General features: G+C 58.6%; 1 protein-coding gene across 2 annotated transcripts; it reads left to right on the forward strand.

The window, feature by feature from the left end:
* Window positions 1-857: 857 nt before the first annotated feature.
* Window positions 858-10,601, forward strand: LOC108921401 (midnolin-like). 2 transcript variants are annotated; one of them, XM_029249270.1, is made up of 8 exons: window positions 858-1,026; window positions 3,850-4,081; window positions 5,179-5,266; window positions 5,458-5,520; window positions 7,615-7,905; window positions 8,025-8,148; window positions 8,250-8,492; window positions 8,959-10,601. In XM_029249270.1, the coding sequence occupies exons 2-8, from the start codon at window positions 3,858-3,860 to the stop codon at window positions 9,222-9,224; spliced, it is 1,299 nt and encodes a 432-aa protein (XP_029105103.1). In that variant the 5' UTR covers window positions 858-1,026; window positions 3,850-3,857; the 3' UTR covers window positions 9,225-10,601. The 2 variants fall into 2 exon arrangements, with proteins under 2 accessions (XP_029105103.1, XP_029105102.1); XM_029249269.1 differs by lacking the exon at window positions 858-1,026 and adding an exon at window positions 2,109-3,218.
* Window positions 10,602-17,656: the final 7,055 nt, after the last annotated feature.

Here is a 17,656-nt window from a genome sequence, read left to right on the forward strand (position 1 = left end):
GAGACGTTTTCTTCCTCGTGGGACCGGAAAATGAGGCCGACGTCTCCGATCCGTTTTTCCGAGCTCCGGCTCTCCCTGGGACGGAGACGGCGCGCGTTGACGGTCTACGGTTCGAGTACGTCTCCACGCGGGCCTCCTCACGTGTTCCAGCAACGGTCATTTCCAGGCTCGAAGCGCAAGAGCTTTGGAAAGAGCAGCTCACAGGAGACTCCGGCTTTCCGGTGCAACTTGAACTGATTGAGTAATTGGGCCGAGGCGGATCATTCGGAGCCTGCCATGCAGATGCAGATGAGGACGGGCACACGTCTGCTGTTTCCTGGCACCGGATCAGCAAGATCTGGGCCTCTGAGAGGAGGAGGAGGAGGAGATGGGCGGGGAGATGGAGGAGATGCCGTGGCCCCTCCCCCCGTGTTTGTGTCTCGGCACCCTTTGTGTTTCCATCTGCTCGTTGCCTGGAGACGACGACGATTATTATTTTTTCTCCTCCTCTGTCGTCACAACAGAGTTTTCCCTCCTCCTTCCCCACAGCGCAGCCCTTTAAGGTGGTTCCTATTGCGCTTTGCAAATGAGCAGTGACACACACACACACTCTGTAGAACACACTCTTCACACGTGATCTTCACACTCTCCTCGATAGCTAATGATTTCTGCTTATAAACAGGAGCTGAGCCCCCCCGTAACGGGGCCCTCGGTCGGGGCTCCAGCTGCCCTGAGACATCTTCATCATGTCTAAAACCTGGGCTCATCTCTTGGCTTTGTCCCTACTCGGGTTTCCGGAGGTGGAGGGGGGGGGGGGGGGGCACTGTGACACGGGACTCCCAAGCCGGGCCACCTTAAAGCACAGAGAGGCTCGGAGAGGAGGTACAAAACTGACCGCTCGGAGCCGCCCGCGGTCAGTCTGTCGGTCTGCCGGACAGAGAGCAGCTGGACCTTCTTCTCTCGCTTCTCAAGTCTCACCTCTCCAGCTTTGCGTGGAACTTACACACTTCCGGACGTTTCAGCGCTCGCTGATCATCCGCGGAGCCGGTAAGATCACGATCTCCTACAGGTACCTGCACGTACGATCCTGGGGGATAATTTTTACTGAGCATTTACCGCATGTGGTTCGGCACTGGGGAGTCACTATGGTCACACCTGTTGGAGGACGGTAACAGACGGTGCCGCTGTCCCCCCCGGTGACACACACAGCAGTTACTACGCCGGACACTCACTCACGCCGCTCTGTGAAGTTCACGGTGACTAAGGTCTCTGTCACGCGCACAGGATGAGGAGTCACGCAGAGATCCCCCCGCCCCGGCTCGGTTTTGGGGGGTCAGCGGACGCATTGTTCGGTTTCGCAAAATGTAATTTCCAGACCGTACAAAAAATGCACAGGAACGTGATGATTAACAAGGGGCCCAAACGGAAACTTGCGAAACGGCGACTGCGCGGAACCGGCTCCGTCCGGCGAGTTCCCTGCTTGGCCTCGGGCCGCCCTGTGTTTCCGGGGTGGGCTCCGGACCCCCGCCACCAGAAAGTGAGCGGGCGAGCAGTACTACATGAGCCACGAGATTTTCTTACACAATAAATCAAGACCCATGAAGAAAAGCTGCTGAAGAAAATTTATGTCCCTCATGTTGCGAAAACCTGCAGCAGCAGAGCCTCTGCGACCTGGAAACCTGCGCACGTGTTCTCTTCATTTCGGGTCTATATTCACCGTTCGTCATTTTTAGTTTAGGGTTACAAGGGCGGCACGGCGAGTAGCGCTGCTGTCTCACAGCGCCTGGGTGGTGCGAGAGGATGTGGGTTCGATCCCCGCTCAGTCTGTGTGGAGTTTGCATGTTCCCCCGTGTCTGCGTGGGTTTCCTCCCACAGTCCAAAGACACCTTGTTCAGGTTCACCCATAGTGTGTGAGTGACAGAGATAGTGTGTGTGTGTGTGTTCCACTGATGTCCATACATGGGTAAGTGACCCAGTGTAAGTAGTGTATCTAGCAGTGTAAGTCACTGTGGTGAATAAGGTGTGTGAGCTGATAACACTACATGGAGTTCATTGAAAGTTGCTTTGGAGAAAAGTGTCTGCTAAATAAATAAATGTATATTGTAGAGCCTGCTGGACATGAATTGGCCCTCAAGGGTTTGACATTAAGTAAAACCTCCAGCCTGTGGGTGACTTTCTTCAACAAAGAAGAATCCAAACAGGGAGTGAGCTCAGCACGGTGGCCACCTTGAAGGTTAAGGGCACCCAAAGTTGTCTTTGTTTCGGTGATCACTGCATTCATGGCGAGGACTGTCGAAAAAGGGAAGTGACCAAAGGGTCTGGACCCCTGCTGGGGACACGCGGGTCTGTGTGACACCGCCTTCCACCGCTAGATGGAGACAGCGGACAGAACGAGCATCTTGCAAACCACACATTTCATTATTATTATTATTATTATTATTATTACTACTACTACTACTACAAAGTTCTCCGCGGTCACACTCATTTAAACACCCTGCAGTGAAAATCAGCCGTTCCGATGCATTTTGGCTGTTATGTAGCTTTAACTGACCCCCGTTTCCAAGGAACACCGACAACAGACAACTTGTACATGTGACGTGTTTGCTGAATTCACTGACCATCATCATTTACACTTATTATTTCATCTTTGCACAGAAGACGAGCGGACCTTCCGCGCGACTCCCTGCGCTGCAGCATCATTAGCAAGAGCGGTCAGGCACGTAGAGGAATGAGAATACGACTCGACATATCGACATCGCGTTAAATCATGCTAATCTGTTTTTACATAATCTGCATTTACAAAAGAACACCTTTTTTTCCACACCTGCCCCTCTTTTTCATCTTATTTATAATAGAATATATTTAAATTTCAAAGGCATAAAAGCCCCTGCATTCTCATGCGCAACGTCCTCGTTATGAATGGCCCCGAATGGGCGTGGTCGGCCGCATTGCGTCACACTGCGTGACATCCGATTGGTTCGCGTCACTCTCATTGTGTTGCCAATACGAAGGGGCGGGCTCCTTCCGCCATGTGACCGACTTGTGGTGCGTCTCCGATAGGCCCAAGATAAACAGGTCTGCGCTTTTTGGCCCTGCTGATTGGTCGGACTTCCGACTGGTGGGCGTGTCTCTGCCGCCGGAGAGGTGAAGTGAAAGGACTCCTCGGGACACCTTCGCTTTTGGACGCGTCGTAACCGAGACGAGAGCAGGAGCGGAGGACGGCTTTACTTTTGTAACACGTATGTAGTCGGTGTACCGAAGTTCTTAGCCTAAAAAAGACACTCTGTGGTAGCGTTTTTAATCTTTTGGTATGAATTTGTGTTACTGTTGCCGTTTACTGTAGAGTACAGGTATTAATAATCATCATCAAGTTGAAGTACGTGGAAGGACTCCGAGCTTCTGCCGGACGGCGCTATTGTGTTACTCGCGTAGCTTCAGTGGTCGAAGTTGGGGGGGTCTGAACAGCGCCGCCATGTGCGGATCTCAGACACGATTCTCTGTTCGCGAGAGAAAGGTTAAGGTGCACGAATTGAGACATAAAGAGAAGCAGGACACCTCTGATGATGTTAAACAGTCGTACTGAAAATTGTGCAAATACTCGTGAGTCTGAGGGAGGAGGAGGAGGAGGAGGAGGAAGGAGCAGCAGTGTAGGTGCGCCGATGACCCGCCATGGGACCCTGATCATGAGAAGCCGTTTTGTTTCTCGAATTTCTGCCTTAAACTTAGTCTCTGGTTCGGTTTGAGGATTTTTGCCGGGAGATAAGTTACGAACCTTCGCTTCGTAATCCCCAGCAGCCCAGCCCGCTCTGAACACATCTCTCATCTCTCTTCTTCTTCTTCTTCTTCTTCTTCTTTTCATTGTCGCCGCAGACCGGCGAATGGAGCAGCAGCACGGCGCGAGCAGCTGCACGCGCCGCGGAGCCCCGACCTGCGCCGCCGCTGTCCCGCACGAGCCCCCCATGAACGTGCTCGTGCGCTCCACGACCGGCACGAGCTTCGACCTGTGCGTGGCGCGCGAGGAGACCGTGGACGGGCTGAAGAGGCGTCTCGCTCAGCGACTCAGGGTACCGAAGGAGCGCCTGGTGCTGCTCTTCAGGGAGACGTGAGTGTCCGGGGGTTGGGGGGTTGGGGGGTTGGGGGGCGGCCGAGCCAAGGAGGTTCCCCGCGCGCAAACCGGAAGGTGTTAGCACAGGGGGGTCGCGATCGCGTGCTGCTTTGTCATTTGCGGGGGTGAACCGTGTGCGTGTGCCGGTTAATCGGCCGAGATGTGTAGAGAAGCCAGGTAGTGCGTGCGTCGCGTCGCGTCGCGTCACGTCACGTCACGTGTGCGCGCGCGCGCATGGCCATGGAGGTGTCGCAGGTGGAAGCTGCACGGCGGACCCCTCCTGCTGCCCGTGGCTGCTGGCCTTTACGCCCCCTACAACAATGTTGGCAGCTACCGCGCTGTCCGGTCCGTACCGGCGAAAGAGCTACACAGTCAGTGTCTGCCCAGCGTCCGCAACGCGTTTCCATCATCATCATCATCATCCCGCGGCGCTCGGTGTCCGCCGGTCCATCCAGGCCGCCGAGTTTTGCCAACCCGTCCCGGCGGAGGTGTGCGACGTAACGTCCTCGCGGTGTTCGCGCCCCCGGCCCCGGGCGTTTGCCTCCTTCGTCACTTCAGATGCTTTGTTTGTGAGGAGGAAGCGCAACTTCGCAGGAACTGGAATGAATGACAATGAAATGAGTAGCTGCTGCTCTTTCGTTTTTGCTGTGCGACCGTGTAAGTGTACAATAATACGGCGTTCTCGCAAGCGTCATCTTGAGGAGCCGAGCCGAGCCGGCCCGGCCCGGCCTCGCGTGCCCTGGGCTCCCTCCGCCCGAGACCCGCCGTGTCCCCAGGTGCCCGCGAGGTGCCCGCGACGTCCCCGCGCCTCTGCGGTGATGTCATTGTTTACGAAGAACTTCCTTTCGTCTGTTTTTCTTGCTCATCCTTGTTTCGCGAGCGACTCCGGGTGGCAACAGATGCCCGGATTCCTGACTTGCGCAACGGCTGCCTCCTCCCTTTTCCCCGCGCGGTGTGGGCGGATTCCGCGGGTTGGGCCTCCGAGCCTCGGACGGTCAAGTTCAAGGTTTATTGCCATAAGTGCTGCGAAATCCTGCCTCGAACGCTTCTCTGCAGCCGTTTCCACCCGTTCAGGTCACGTTTCTTCTCCGCAGGCGCCTGGGTTCGGGAAAACTGCAGGACTTCGGCGTCGTCGATGGGAGCAAGTTGACACTCGTACCCACGGTGGAGGCAGGATTAATGGTGAGAGGATGCGTGGCGCAAATTGTCGGCGCGGACGCGTCACGCGCCCGTGCTGTCGACGCTGCGAAAAGAGGCAGATTTCGATCGGTTCGAAATGTCTTCAATCTTAGGAAAGTGTTGAGGAGGAGGAGGAGGATCGGGTGGAGTGAAACGGGGTCTCTTATTGTTTCTCTTTCCGTTTGTGTGTCAAGTCCCAGCCCTCCCGACCCGAGCAGTCCGTCATCCAGGCGCTGGAGAGTTTAACAGAAACGCAGGTAAGGGTGTGTGTGTGTGTGTGTGTGTGTGTGTGTGTGTGTGTGTGTGTGTGTGTGTGTTTCCCTTAAAGCGGACAGCACTCTTCTTACGGAGTTCCCTGCGGTCTCCTGGCAACGGCTCCCCACAGCGCGAGGAGCGACGGGTCCGGGTTAGCCCCGCCCCTTTCTGCCCGGCCCCGCCCCGCTCCGCATTTGCGTCACGGCGCCTGTGTTCCGCGAAGCTGGGGCCGCCGCGCGTGCGGTTAGGCCGCGAGCGAGGGGGAGTCGCGTGATAAGAGCCTTCCAAGAAGCGGCGGCGTGCGCGCGCGGGCCGTTCGCTGGAATGAGGCACGTGCGCGGCCGTAAGAAACGCGGGTTCGGCTCTGGTTCCCGCTGCGGAGCGAAAAGTCGACATTTCCGCGTTTCGCAAAGTGCTCTTTGCTCCCAACTCCTCGCTTCTTCCGAACTACTTAGTACTGCACATTTAGAAAAATGACGAAACTCCGTTGCTGTGCGATAGTGATTTTTAAAGAAGCTTTACTTAGAAGCGCTGCAGCCTTTGAACTGTGTTAAGATGTAATATTAACGTTTTGTGGCCGTTTTCGAGGCGCTGCGCGCGATGATCGCTGTTGGACTGCAGTGTTAATACCGCGTTGGTGCGATCGCAGAACCTCCAGGAGTTTCCTAAGAAAGGAATTAGTTTCGTTTGTCAGGTGTGTGTTTGTTTTCTGTAGACGCACCCGCTGCTGTATTTCGCCTCCAAGCTCGAACCCTGTGGTTTTCTCGCCTCGTTCGGTCGCCCGTCCGTGCGTCGTAGCCTCGCTGGGGGTGGGGTTGGGGGGTTCGTGGCTCCGCCTCCTGCCCGCGTGCCCGGCCTTTGAAGTGCCTGGCACCGGTGAAGTGTCTGAAACGGCAGAGAGACGAAAAACGTATCGGGGCACAACTTTTTGTTTCGTTTCTCACTGTTGAGTTTTGATTCAAACTGCGGCCTCGGCAAGTGAACCTGATGTGAGATTTCCGATGCCCACACACACACACACAGCCTGCCAAGGAAGTGTTTAGTTCTCAGCCCCGCTGCCCCGTCCGAAAATGGAAAGATGCAAATGAAGAAATGTGATTGCAGCCTGAATCACCCCCCACCACCCGTGTAACACGTTGCCACGGCAACCCGTGCCCTGCCATCCCTGGGCCCTCACCATTTTGAGGGTTCTGTGAGTCACGGGTTTTGCCCAGCAGCACTTGTACAGGTTGTTCTATGCAGTGCAAAGGATGTTGGGAAATTGTGTTGCAAGGGGGGGCACCACACCCCTACATGGAGAGGGTCACACTTACAACACTAGGGGTTTGAGGAGCCTTTTGGGACAGAACCCTTCAAGTACACAGCTGGTTGTGTGTGTGTGTGTGTGTGTGTGTGTGTGTGTGTGTGTGTGTGTGTGTGTGTGTGTGTGGGTGGTAGCACACAGGCTATCAGTGGTACAGCGAAGTGTGAAGACCTGCAGCCAGTGGCTCGCTAGGTTCTGCCTCTCATCTCCAGTCAGCTGATGGAGTCCAGGGACCCCTGGGATGCCCTTTGAACCGCCGACCACACGGAGAACCACCCCCAGCCTGGGGAGCACCTTTACTGGGAGGGGGCGGCAGCGATGTGGGGGGGGTTTGGCAGGTGCTGGGGTGAATGTCACACCTGTGGGAGGAACTTGTTAAACTGCTCCACTGGGGTCCTGGGGGGGGGGGGTCGTGTTGCGCGGAGGGCGGAGCGGTTCTGCTGAATTGTATGTCTTTAATCGAACCCTGGGCTCGTGGGTGTGCGGTGTGTATCAGCCGGTGTCGCTGGTGGACTGCAGGCGATGCCTCTTGGTGGGAGGTTCGAGACCCCTGCTCCGCTGACTGGGGTCTGCCCCTGGCCAGTTCTCTCGCCCACCCTCACCACTGACTCGGGTGTGAGGAGTCGTGTGACCTTTGGTGTGTGTGTGGGGTTTCTGTGCACCGCTTTCGTTTAGCTACCGCGATGAGGGACTGTGGACTCCTTTACCGTGTCACTTGGAGGGATGAAACAAAGGAACAGGCCGCCAAAGGGCTGCGAGCTTAACGCTTAAAGCTTCTCTGCTTCCTCTGCAGGTCAGCGACTTCCTGTCAGGACGGTCGCCCCTGACGCTGGCCCTGCGCGTTGGCGATCACATGATGTTCGTTCAGCTGCAGCTGGCAGCGCAGCAGGCAGGGGGATCGCAGCAGCAGCAGCAGGGGGAAGGCGCTCCGGGACCTGGCTCATCACCCAAGGCTCCCCAGTCCCCCCACTCGCACCCCTCTGCCACCCCCCACCAGGCACCCTCCTCACATCGTGGCAGCCATGTTCACTCACAGCGGCCTTCTGGATTGCAGAGCCCCTCCCCGCCGGCGTCCTGCCCTCAGGTGAGATGTTACTGCGTTCGGTTACATCATGAGCACTGCATGGTCCGCGGTTGGTCTTCGTGCTGCATTGCATTGTGGGAAGGCTTCGGCTGCTGACGACCCGTCGCTGTGTTCCGTAGGCTTTCTGCAGGCCGGGTAGCCCCGCCCGCAGCGCCACGCCTGCAGCTCGCTTCCGCAGGCCGGGTGCCGTCATCGAGAGCTTTGTGAGCCATGCTCCTGGAGTCTTCTCTGGAACCTTCTCAGGTGGGGGGCTTTTGCAGTCTCTTCTCAAGGGGGCCTCCCTTTCTCATTCCCCCACCCCCACCAACAGGTGCAGTCTGTAACCCTGTTTGACCCCCCCATAGGCACCCTCCACCCCAGCTGCCAGGACAGTAGTGGACGGCCGCGCCGCGACATCAGCACCGTCCTGCAGATCCTCAACGACCTGCTGAGCGCCACCCGCCACTGCCAGGGAGCCCCCCCTCCGCTGAGCCAGCTGCGCCGGCAAGCGGCCTCGTCCCCGCCCCCTCCGCCGGCCACTCCCGCCGCGACCGCGGGCTCCCCGCACCCCCTGGTCCAGAGCCAGATCCGTGTGTGCGACCCGCCAGGTTAGCAGTGTTTCCAGCTCCTCAAAAGTGCGTACGTGCGTGCGTGTGTGTGTGTGTGCGTGTGCGCGCGAGAGAGACAGGCTGGTGCAAAGGGGACCAGGTGATTATTGACATACCTGTCCACATGGCGCTATTAGTTTGAGTGAGGGCTCTTTGTGCTCTATGTTCTGCCTGCTCTCTTTAAGGTCCTCCTTCCTCATGTGGACAGCCTGAGATAGCGGGTTTGCTTTAGTGGTCCCCCCCCACCTGCCATTGCCACGCGTGACCCTGCACCGGATTCGCGTCGCGCGAGTTCCCCGCTGCCAGGCCGCACCCCTTGTTACCGCAGGCTCAGTAGTCGGAGCCAAACTGAATTTTCCGTGGAAGAAATTGAGGCTTGGCGTATTGGGTCTCAAACCTGCAACGGCCCTTTCGCTCGTCCGGTTCCTCGGGCGCCCCGCTGACCCCCCTTCTCTCTCCCCCCCAGCGGGTGACGGGCTGCGCCAGACGGAGAACCGTGCCACGCGCTGCAAGGTCCAGCGGCTGCAGCTGCTCATGCAGCAGAGGCGGTTGCGGCGCAAGGCGCGGCGGGACTCGCGCGGACCCTACGGCTGGGCGGCGGGACGCAAGGCGGGACGTAGCGACAGCAACAGCAGCCTGTCGAGCGACGGCTCTCTGGACCTGGACTTCGACGACTCCGTGTGGAAGCCCGGCGTCAAGGCCGACCTCAACTCGGAGTTTGTCGTGGCGTAGCAGGATTGGGGAGGCGGGGCGCGGGTGGGAGGAGCCTCTCCGCGGACAGCCTGAACGACCGATGAGGAGGAACAAAGCCCCCCCCCCCCCCCCCGGCAGCATCCCGAGCAACGCGGGGGCAGCAGAACTCCGGCGGTCATCGCTCTGTTTTGTTTGAGTCCTGCGAGGGGTGTCCGCAGCGGACCGACCGACCGACCGACCGCACGGACGCTCTCCGCTCTGTGGGCGGAGCATCACTCTCACGGACATGTCTGGTTTCCTCTGGGTCCCACTCAAGATGTAGCATTGTTCACGAAGCATTCAGGGTTTGCAGACAAAACTTGTTTTGCACATTTTTTTTTTTCTTTCGGGACTGCGACCGTGTGTCCAGTTTAAAGAGGACCGTTCTCATTTGTCCTTTTTCTGACACGCAGTTCTGACTGAGAACAGCGAGCCGGTAGAGCTCGGGTTCGAACCGTTGGTTCAGTAAATAGTCAATTTTTCATCCGTACATGGTTTCTAAACACATGTCATTTGCAGTGAATGAGGGGAACATGAGCTGTTAAAGTAGCGTGCGCGCGTGTGTGTTTGCGCGCACTCGCCCCGGCCCCATTGTACATTGACATTACATTGCGAAGGTTCCGCTCTTGTCTAGATGCCCGCTGCGGTCTCCCGGTTGTCCTGTACGCTCAAACTCTTGCTGGCTGAGTCCCGGGTTCGAGTGGCAGTGTCGTTGGAGCCTAGAGACTTTGGCTGTCCTCCGTGTTAAGTGGCACTTCAGGGGGGCGTGTGCTGCTACCCCCTCCTCCGCGGGGGGTCGGTTCATTCCGCTTGTTGCTCCCGGAGACGCTTCTCTGCGGCCTTTCCCTCACCCCGATGGCCCTCGGGACGCGGGTGCCACAGTGACGTCTTGAATCCTCAGCACCTTAAATCGCTTCCCACGGGCAAGCGGCGCCCCCAGCAGGGAGCCAGCAGGAGTGACCTTGTTCTCTCACTCTCTCTCTCACTCTCTCTCTCTCTCACACACACACACACACACACACACACACACACACACACACACACACACACACACACACACACACACACACACACACCGGTGCCCCTTCATTGTGTAGCAGACTTTCTTGCGGGAACCTAGCCTCCTGAGTTGTAGTTACAGGGCCCTGTAGCACACGTTACTGTAGTAATTTATAAAAGCACCCCGGTAACTGTGAAACGAGGCATTTTGGTGTGTCTCAGGGTGGGTGGGGGCTCAGCTAGTGATGGCTAATGAATACAGCGTATCTTTTGTGAAATAATTTTTCATAAACGGCTATTTTTTTCAATGTTCCAGTGTGACATGTGAGAAATTCTTTTCTTTCGTAGGTTAATAAATTGAAAAGGATTTGAAACCTGTATTTGCTCTCTCTCTCTGTGTGTGTGTGTGTGTGTGTGTGTGTGTGTGTGTGTGAGTGAGTGTCAACAGTCAGTCCTCAACTCAAGAACAGGACTCCATCGGTTGAAATGCGTCTCTGACACAGACACAGCAGCGATGTCACTGTTTCCATATTTCTGTGTCTCACTTCTTTCTCACTTTTCTCTGGAGCAATTTGGTCATTTACTCTGTTTGGGCTCATTTTCACTGTGTTAATTGGGGGTATGTACCTCAATCAAGGGTACAAGAGCGTAAGCTGGGGTTCGAACCTACGTCCTTCGAGTGCAAGGGGGCGGTTCAAGCTAAACTACCTGCTCGGTTTCCATGGTAACGTGTTTGTTTTCTTACCGCCTGAACCAGTGTGGTTAAGCGCAAGGGTTCAGTTCCAGTAAAGCCCGAGTTTGAGAGTGCGCATGGGCCAGCTGTGATCCTGACCTCTGACCCCTGGCCTCTGGCCCGACCTGTTAAACTGAAGCCCCTGTAAGGGTGCGCGCTGGCGGCGGGGTTTCGGCTCGACCGTTGCCGTGGACCTGCAGGTTTCGGTACAAAGGGGCGCGAGGGCTGCTGCTTCGCGTCGAGGCGGTGCGGACGCCCCGGTTCGGTGCGCGCCGCCCCTCGCTTGTGAAACCGCAGCGTTGCTTTGTCACGCGCAGGAGGCGTCGCACCTGCATCTGTCAGTGGAAACGGCAGCGAAGAGACGTCGCCCACGTCGCAGCTGGAGGCCCCCGAGCCCGGCGCTCCCCGAGCGTGAGAACTCGCCGAGGTTTCGGGGGCTCCCGGGGCGGGACGCGTGCGTTTCAGCCCGCGAAGAGGCCGAGGGCTCCGTGCCGCCGCGGTCGGTCCGCCTCCGCTTCGCCGAAACGGACGGGATGTAGCGCCCTGCGGCCAGCGCGAGGGACGCCCTTTCTTCGCCGTAAAGGTTTCTTCAAATTTCGCAACAATCTCCTTGAATTGGAGCCTTTTGTCGAATAACGTTTCTCTCACACACACGCTCGTGTTTTTACGCTGAAGCTGAACGCGCTTGGCAGCGGCGAAGTCGCTCGGCGAGACGGACACAAAAAACCTGAATGAACGCACAACGGTTGCCGCGGTAACAAAGGGAAAGCAGGCGACCCGAGGGATGCTCCCGTCTCGGTGCTTCCATCAGGACCCGTTTCTTGGACCTTTTCCTTTCCTTCCCGGCAAGAAGGGCTCATTTGAATAAGAGCGGCGCCGGACAGGATGTCGACGGTGAGCGTGCGCCGCGCGGCCCTGTGACGTCAATGCAGAACGGCGGGAAGGCGAGGGCCAGCTGTTCGAAAGCCGCCTCGTCGGTCTTCTCGATACGAGTCGCCCCTTCGGGGGAGGGCACCGCGTTATGACCCCCCCGGCGTCCCGTCGGCCGCAGCTTCCCAAAGCGGCGTGTTAGGGGTCCAGCGAAGACCACTCTACGGCGTCACAAGGAAGAGGCGACTGGGTGTAACCATGGCAACCCTTCGAACCCAGCCACGACTCCCGCAGTACTGACAGGGAATGTGTGTTCCGCTTGCTGTCCTTTGACCTCTGACCCTACGGTTGGCGCCGGTGCACCGTCTCAGTGACCCCGTCGTCACGCTCAGGTTCCAGGTTCCGTAAGGAGGCGTCTCTCTGTCCTCTTGTCTACAGATGCGTTTGGTGTTTTTGCTGCTGGGGCTTTGGACTGTGTTCCTGCCCCCCCATCACCGCCCCCCATTACAGGCCGACAGGTAAGAGGCTCACAGGTGAGACCCTCCCCGGTCAGAGTGCGAACGCCCTTTGTCCCACGGTAAATCCTCAAATCTCACCTCCTTTGCGCTGAGCCCTGGGGTCGAGGCTCTTCCTGTGGCCACGCCCCTCAGTGACGCCTACAGGCAGGTCTGATCCCATCGGGGGGGTGCAGCGGGTCCTCGTTCCCAGGTGAGCGGCGAAGCCCTCAGGTTTCGCACCCGTGCTGCGTCGGCTCACGTGGAGCTGCAGGAGCGAAAGTGAGGAGTCGGTGCCCCGCTCGCACACACGCACACGCACGCATACACCCCGCAGCTCCTGCGAAGTTCGCTGCCGTTTATCAGTCGTAATCGGAGCAGAATCTCCGACGAGCTCATTTCTGGTTAACGGCCCACAGAGAGTCGTCGTTCTTCCTGTTGCGGTCTGGGCTGGGGGGGCACTAACCACGGTCCGCTCATCCGCCGTGTCACATTTGGCCAGCGTGTGTCTTATTCTGGGGGTCAGCGCAGGGTGGGATGTCCGTGTCTCTGTCTCCAACTCATCTGGCTCTCCTGGGTCCCGCTCAGTTCCGAGCGCTGCTTTCTGCTCCCAGACGTGTGCCCAAAGGGAACATCTACCTCCGAAGCAGCTCACGGTGCATAGTTTTTACCATAGCAGCTCGGGGTAAGTACCTGGCTCAGGGCCACTTGCAGCAGGACGGGGGATTGGAACCTGCGACCTGGCGGCTTTAACCGCCGCGCCACCTGCTGCCCCATAGAATAAATGCGGAGGACGAACGTTCGTAAGCCGACGCGTTTGCTCTGTCGCGGTGGGGCGATGCTGGATATGGGACACGGAGAGAACACGTGATGCGAGCGTGACGGAAGCAGCGCAGGAAGCGCCGCAGACAGACGTCAGCGAGGAAATGATGCCACTGCGTGCCGACATGAGGTGATGCCTCTTCCTGTCTCGCTTCTGCCGCAGTTATGATCAAAGGCCCCGGACTCGCCGCTGACGTCCCGTTACCCCATCCTGCCCCCCCTCCCCACTTCCTCTTTGGGGGGGGGGGGTAACATATGGGCAGAATGTGGCGGACCTGCCCCACCGAGACACCTAACAAAATCATCCCCTTTACATTGGCTCATTTAGTTGTTGAAATTGTTGACCCACTGATACAGCTGGGCGGTTTTACCGGAGTCATTTAGGGTTAAGTACCTTGCTCGAGGGCGCTACGGCCGGAGGTGGGATTCGAACCCGCCACCTACGGGCCCCGAGGCCGGAGCCCTAAGCTCCGCACTGCTGGCGATTGGTTCTTATCTGTTCGCTCATGTGCGGCTGCCCAGGTGCCACAGGCAGGAAGTCATGTGAGAAGTGTGATCGTTATCAGAGCGCAACACACACTCTGTTCCCTCCCAAACATCCATCCACCCGCTTCGCCTCCTCTGCAGCTGGGTGGGTGTGCGTGAGGATGGGGGTGGCGGGGCAGTTCGGATGCGAGGGCGGCGGTGCGGGTCACCAGAGGTCGAGGCCGCTAAAGCGGGAAGCATGCAGACCTCGGGGAGGGACCAGCTGGGGGGTGCCAGCAGGGGCTTGTTGGACCGCAGGCGTGCCCCGCTGTACCCGGACAAACGGATCACAGAAGAGCTCTGAGCTCTGAGCCGCTCCAGACCACGGGTGGACCGCGAAGGCACTTGGATTTCACCTGCAAGTGGTCAAGCGAGCCAAAGTGCGCCGCTAACTTTCCGCACGAAGACCCGGTGGGCGGTGTCACCACGGTGGGCTGGCAACAACTTAAACCTTAATTTTGGGACCGTGCGGTGCGGTGCTCCTGGTGCCGGGGGACCTCCGGGGCTCCGCACGGGACATCGTCCTCCAAAGTGCCGCGTCCTTGGACGATGACAAAGACGCAGAGGAAAAGTCACGCCGAGTGACTCCGAGAAGGCCTCGCATTCACGTTCCCGCCGCGCGTCATCTGAAGACCGGCGTGGTGAAATCGAGGTCAGCGTTTGCCGAGCGGAAGCTGCCGCGAGCCAGGGGCCGATGGTGTTGCGAACGCTTCCGGTGACACATAGGTGGCTTTCGAAAGGCCGCGCGGCCGCCGGGGACATTTCGCACAAAGGGAAGCGGTCGGGTTGCGGTCCAGCTTTGCAGTGTGACAAATTGTGTCCGAATTTGCGGGGGGGGGCAAAATGGCCAAGAAAGTACGACACCGTCACCGAAGTCATTTGCATGTGTTTTCATCTTTTCTCCAGCAGAGTTCTTTCATGTGGCACAAATGCGATCCAAAAAAGGCCCACGGCGGAGGCGCCCGTGTCGGTGACGGTTGCAAACGCGATGAACCGAAAGCCAGACGGGATCTGAAGAACGCGAACGGAGATTTATTAATCGTGCTCACCTGACACTTTCCTCCAGAGCCACGTGCAACGCTAAGGCACGCTCAACACTGACTCCCTCATTTGTACGGTTCCGGCACTTTCCGGGAGCAATTCGGGGTTAGTACCTTGCTCGAGGGATCTGATCCTACAACCGCTGCCCCGCTATTCTAGGAAGCGCGGACATATGAACGGCTCCCTCGCGCTCCTCCTGTCAGGTCACGATCGGGAAGCCCCCGCTTCTCCGAGGGACCTCCAGGACGACCTGCGCTCGGCGGCTCTGGGCTGCCGCCTCCGCTGCCCTGCTTGCGGCTGCTCGTCCGGCGCCGAAGTGCGGAGAAGGCCGCGAGAAAGGCGTCGCGTTCGTCGGTCGCGCGAGCCTCGCTACGGGAGGCGCTCGTGTGCCTGCGTGCCGTTCCATACTCGGACCGTGTCGCGCGTCCGGCCCGCGCTGCCGGACATCGGCTCTGCGTGTGGTTACCGTGTCTGCGGGACGCCGTCTATAAGAGACGCTTCCTCTTTCTGCGAACGAGAAAGGAGAACTGGGCGTCGCGAGCGCAAGCCGCTCGCCAGAAATACGGCGTGGATGGAGGACGATGTGCCGCCTCGCTCCGCTGTTCCGAAAGCAGCAACCGACGGCGACCGTGCGCGAGGCGGCGTGGAGGCCCCATGGCTCCACTTCCTTTGCCATTCTGCGGTGACCGTTAGGCGATGCCTGTGCCGCTTTTCCTCTCGAACCCTGGACTGGAACGCTGTGTGTGTGTGTGTGTGTGTGCGTGTGTGCGTGTGTGCGTGCGTGGTGGTGCGACAGGTAGCACCGGTCCCTTAATCGCTCTGCTCTGCTCATGGTCCCGCACACCATGCCTCTGTTCAGGAAGCGCGGTGATTCAGCCGCCGAGTCCAACAAGGCGGTTATTCACAGGCCGAGGGGGTGGGACAGTACATTGTCATATCTATCAGCTTCTTCTGAAATACAGCCAAAATATTGTGCTCCTTGGCAACCAAAGGATGCAAAATTAGAGGCAGTAATTACAGGTATCAGCCCCACCCCCCGTTTCACTTTCTCTCCTCCTTACCTCCGTGGCGGGAAGCCGGTGCCCACAGGAAACGGGCCGAGTCGCCATTAGGGGTGCGATGGCAGATCAAGTATGTGTCTCCAGCCTTTCGCGCGTCTCTTGGCTAATGGCTTTGTGCCCCAACGCCGACCCTTCGCCACGCTCCCCTCCAAGAGGCCCCTAATCGGTGCACCGCGATCCTGCCCGTCGTCCCCGTGTCGTTTTCACAGAACCCATCCGCCCTCCAGATGGTTGAGGCTCGACGAGCGGGACTCTGCCAGACACCCCTCGGTCCCGCGCCGCCGGCCGACCCGTGAACCCCCACCCCGCCACTCCCCGCCCTGCAGCGATCCCCGCGGTGACGATCCGGTCCGGGAGGAGAGCTCCTCGCCTCTTATTCAGGCCCACGGACAGGAACGTGAGGCTCCGTGGAAGGAGGGGGTGGTTCGAGGGACAGCTGGGGGGGGCCCCTGTTCCTCAGCAGAAAACACTCTGAGGAACTCCTCTCTCATTGTGCACCCACCACCGTGAAGCTTCGGTCCCGGAGCCCCGGGTGGACACCGACAGGAGCGTGATGTGACCTTGAGGAGGGCGTCTCTGTGCCTCTTCCTGTGCCTCTGCAGAGGGGGGAAACCGGGGGGAAACTCCCCCTCCCCCCGGCCCCCCGCCTGCCCCCTCTCCGCGTCGGCCACGCGATCGCAGATGAAGCGAAGCAGCCCGTCCCTCGGACACGAACCTTGACCTCGGGATACATGGGCGAGGCAGCGGCGCTCGGCACGGTTTGAACGGCATGTGGGCGGAGCCACCGAACTACAGGAGACACGTTGAACCGGGTTTCGACCGCACATCAGCGAAAGCTCTCCTTACAACAGTCGTACCCGGGGAAAGTGGACGCGTTTCCCTCCATTTGCGGACACGTGTTTGCTGCCCTCAGGTTCGAGATTCACACGGGTGCTGTCTGGACCGCAGCTCACGCTCCTGCCCGTGTGCGCCGGAACCGGCCTGAGGGCCGAGACCGCAGCTCCGGGTGGCGGGCGGGGGGGGGGTCCTGGCCGCACAGGTCAAAGAAGCCATGGGCTCGAAAGTGACGGCACCCGGAAACACAGAAACGCCGGAGCGGGCAGGGTGGTATTTTTTACCTCGCTCTAAGGCTGTGTGGGCGGGTGAGCGCCGTGAGCCACTTCTCGCGAAGCCCGTGACCTTTGGGAGAGCGGCCCGGGGCGATAAAGATCGGCACACCTTGGACACTGACACATCCACCCTCAGAGCGCCGGGGGGGTGGGGGGGCGCTCCAGAACCGCAGTCACGCTCACCACGCAGCCCTGGTGTGACCCCCCACCCCCCGCCCGCAGGCGCCCCCCAGAACCTTACAGGGGACGCCGGACGGTTCCTTCAGTGCTGCACACACACGCCTGCTGTGAAACACCAACCGTCTGTCTCCATGGTTCGTACACCGTGCTACTTACGCTGATTTACCATGTTTACCGCACAGTCATTTCTAGTGTTTCAATTGATTGCCAGGAGCTTGATGAAGGGCTTCGGCAGGAGTGGGATCCGACCCCCTGCTGCCGCTGGTATCTCACATGGTCTCTTGTGTTTTATCATCGCCGTTGGTGCCTTGTTGAGAGGAAGGAAACGCGGGGAGTTCTGGGAAGTGTCACCCAGAGCCAAGGACGCGGTATTACTATAGTACAAGGGGAAACGAGAGAGTTTCCCTGCAGCTCCGGCGTAGGGCATCGTACCGTATACCTCGCCCCTCACACCGGTACGCATCTCATTTGGCATCTCAGAAGTGCAAATAAGTACTTTTTAAAACTTTGCATTGCAAATCAATCTTTATTCTCCTCTGCTCAATATCCTAGACTGTTTAAAGCAAAATGCTGAGTGTGTGTGTTGGTGCGACGCGGC

The sequence above is a fragment of the Scleropages formosus genome, chromosome 25, assembly GCF_900964775.1.
Source record: "Scleropages formosus chromosome 25, fSclFor1.1, whole genome shotgun sequence".
NCBI classification, from domain to species: domain Eukaryota; kingdom Metazoa; phylum Chordata; class Actinopteri; order Osteoglossiformes; family Osteoglossidae; genus Scleropages; species Scleropages formosus.

What these genes read in the sequence shown, in the direction of transcription:
- LOC108921401 (XM_029249270.1), top strand. Translation starts at nt 3,858, where the DNA reads ATGGAGCAGCAGCACGGCGCGAGCAGCTGCACGCGCCGCGGAGCCCCG. An exon ending in CGCCGGCGTCCTGCCCTCAG is followed by an intron (nt 7,906 to 8,024) that starts GTGAGATGTTAC and finishes TGTGTTCCGTAG; the next exon opens with GCTTTCTGCAGGCCGGGTAG. An exon ending in CTTCTCTGGAACCTTCTCAG is followed by an intron (nt 8,149 to 8,249) that starts GTGGGGGGCTTT and finishes ACCCCCCCATAG; the next exon opens with GCACCCTCCACCCCAGCTGC.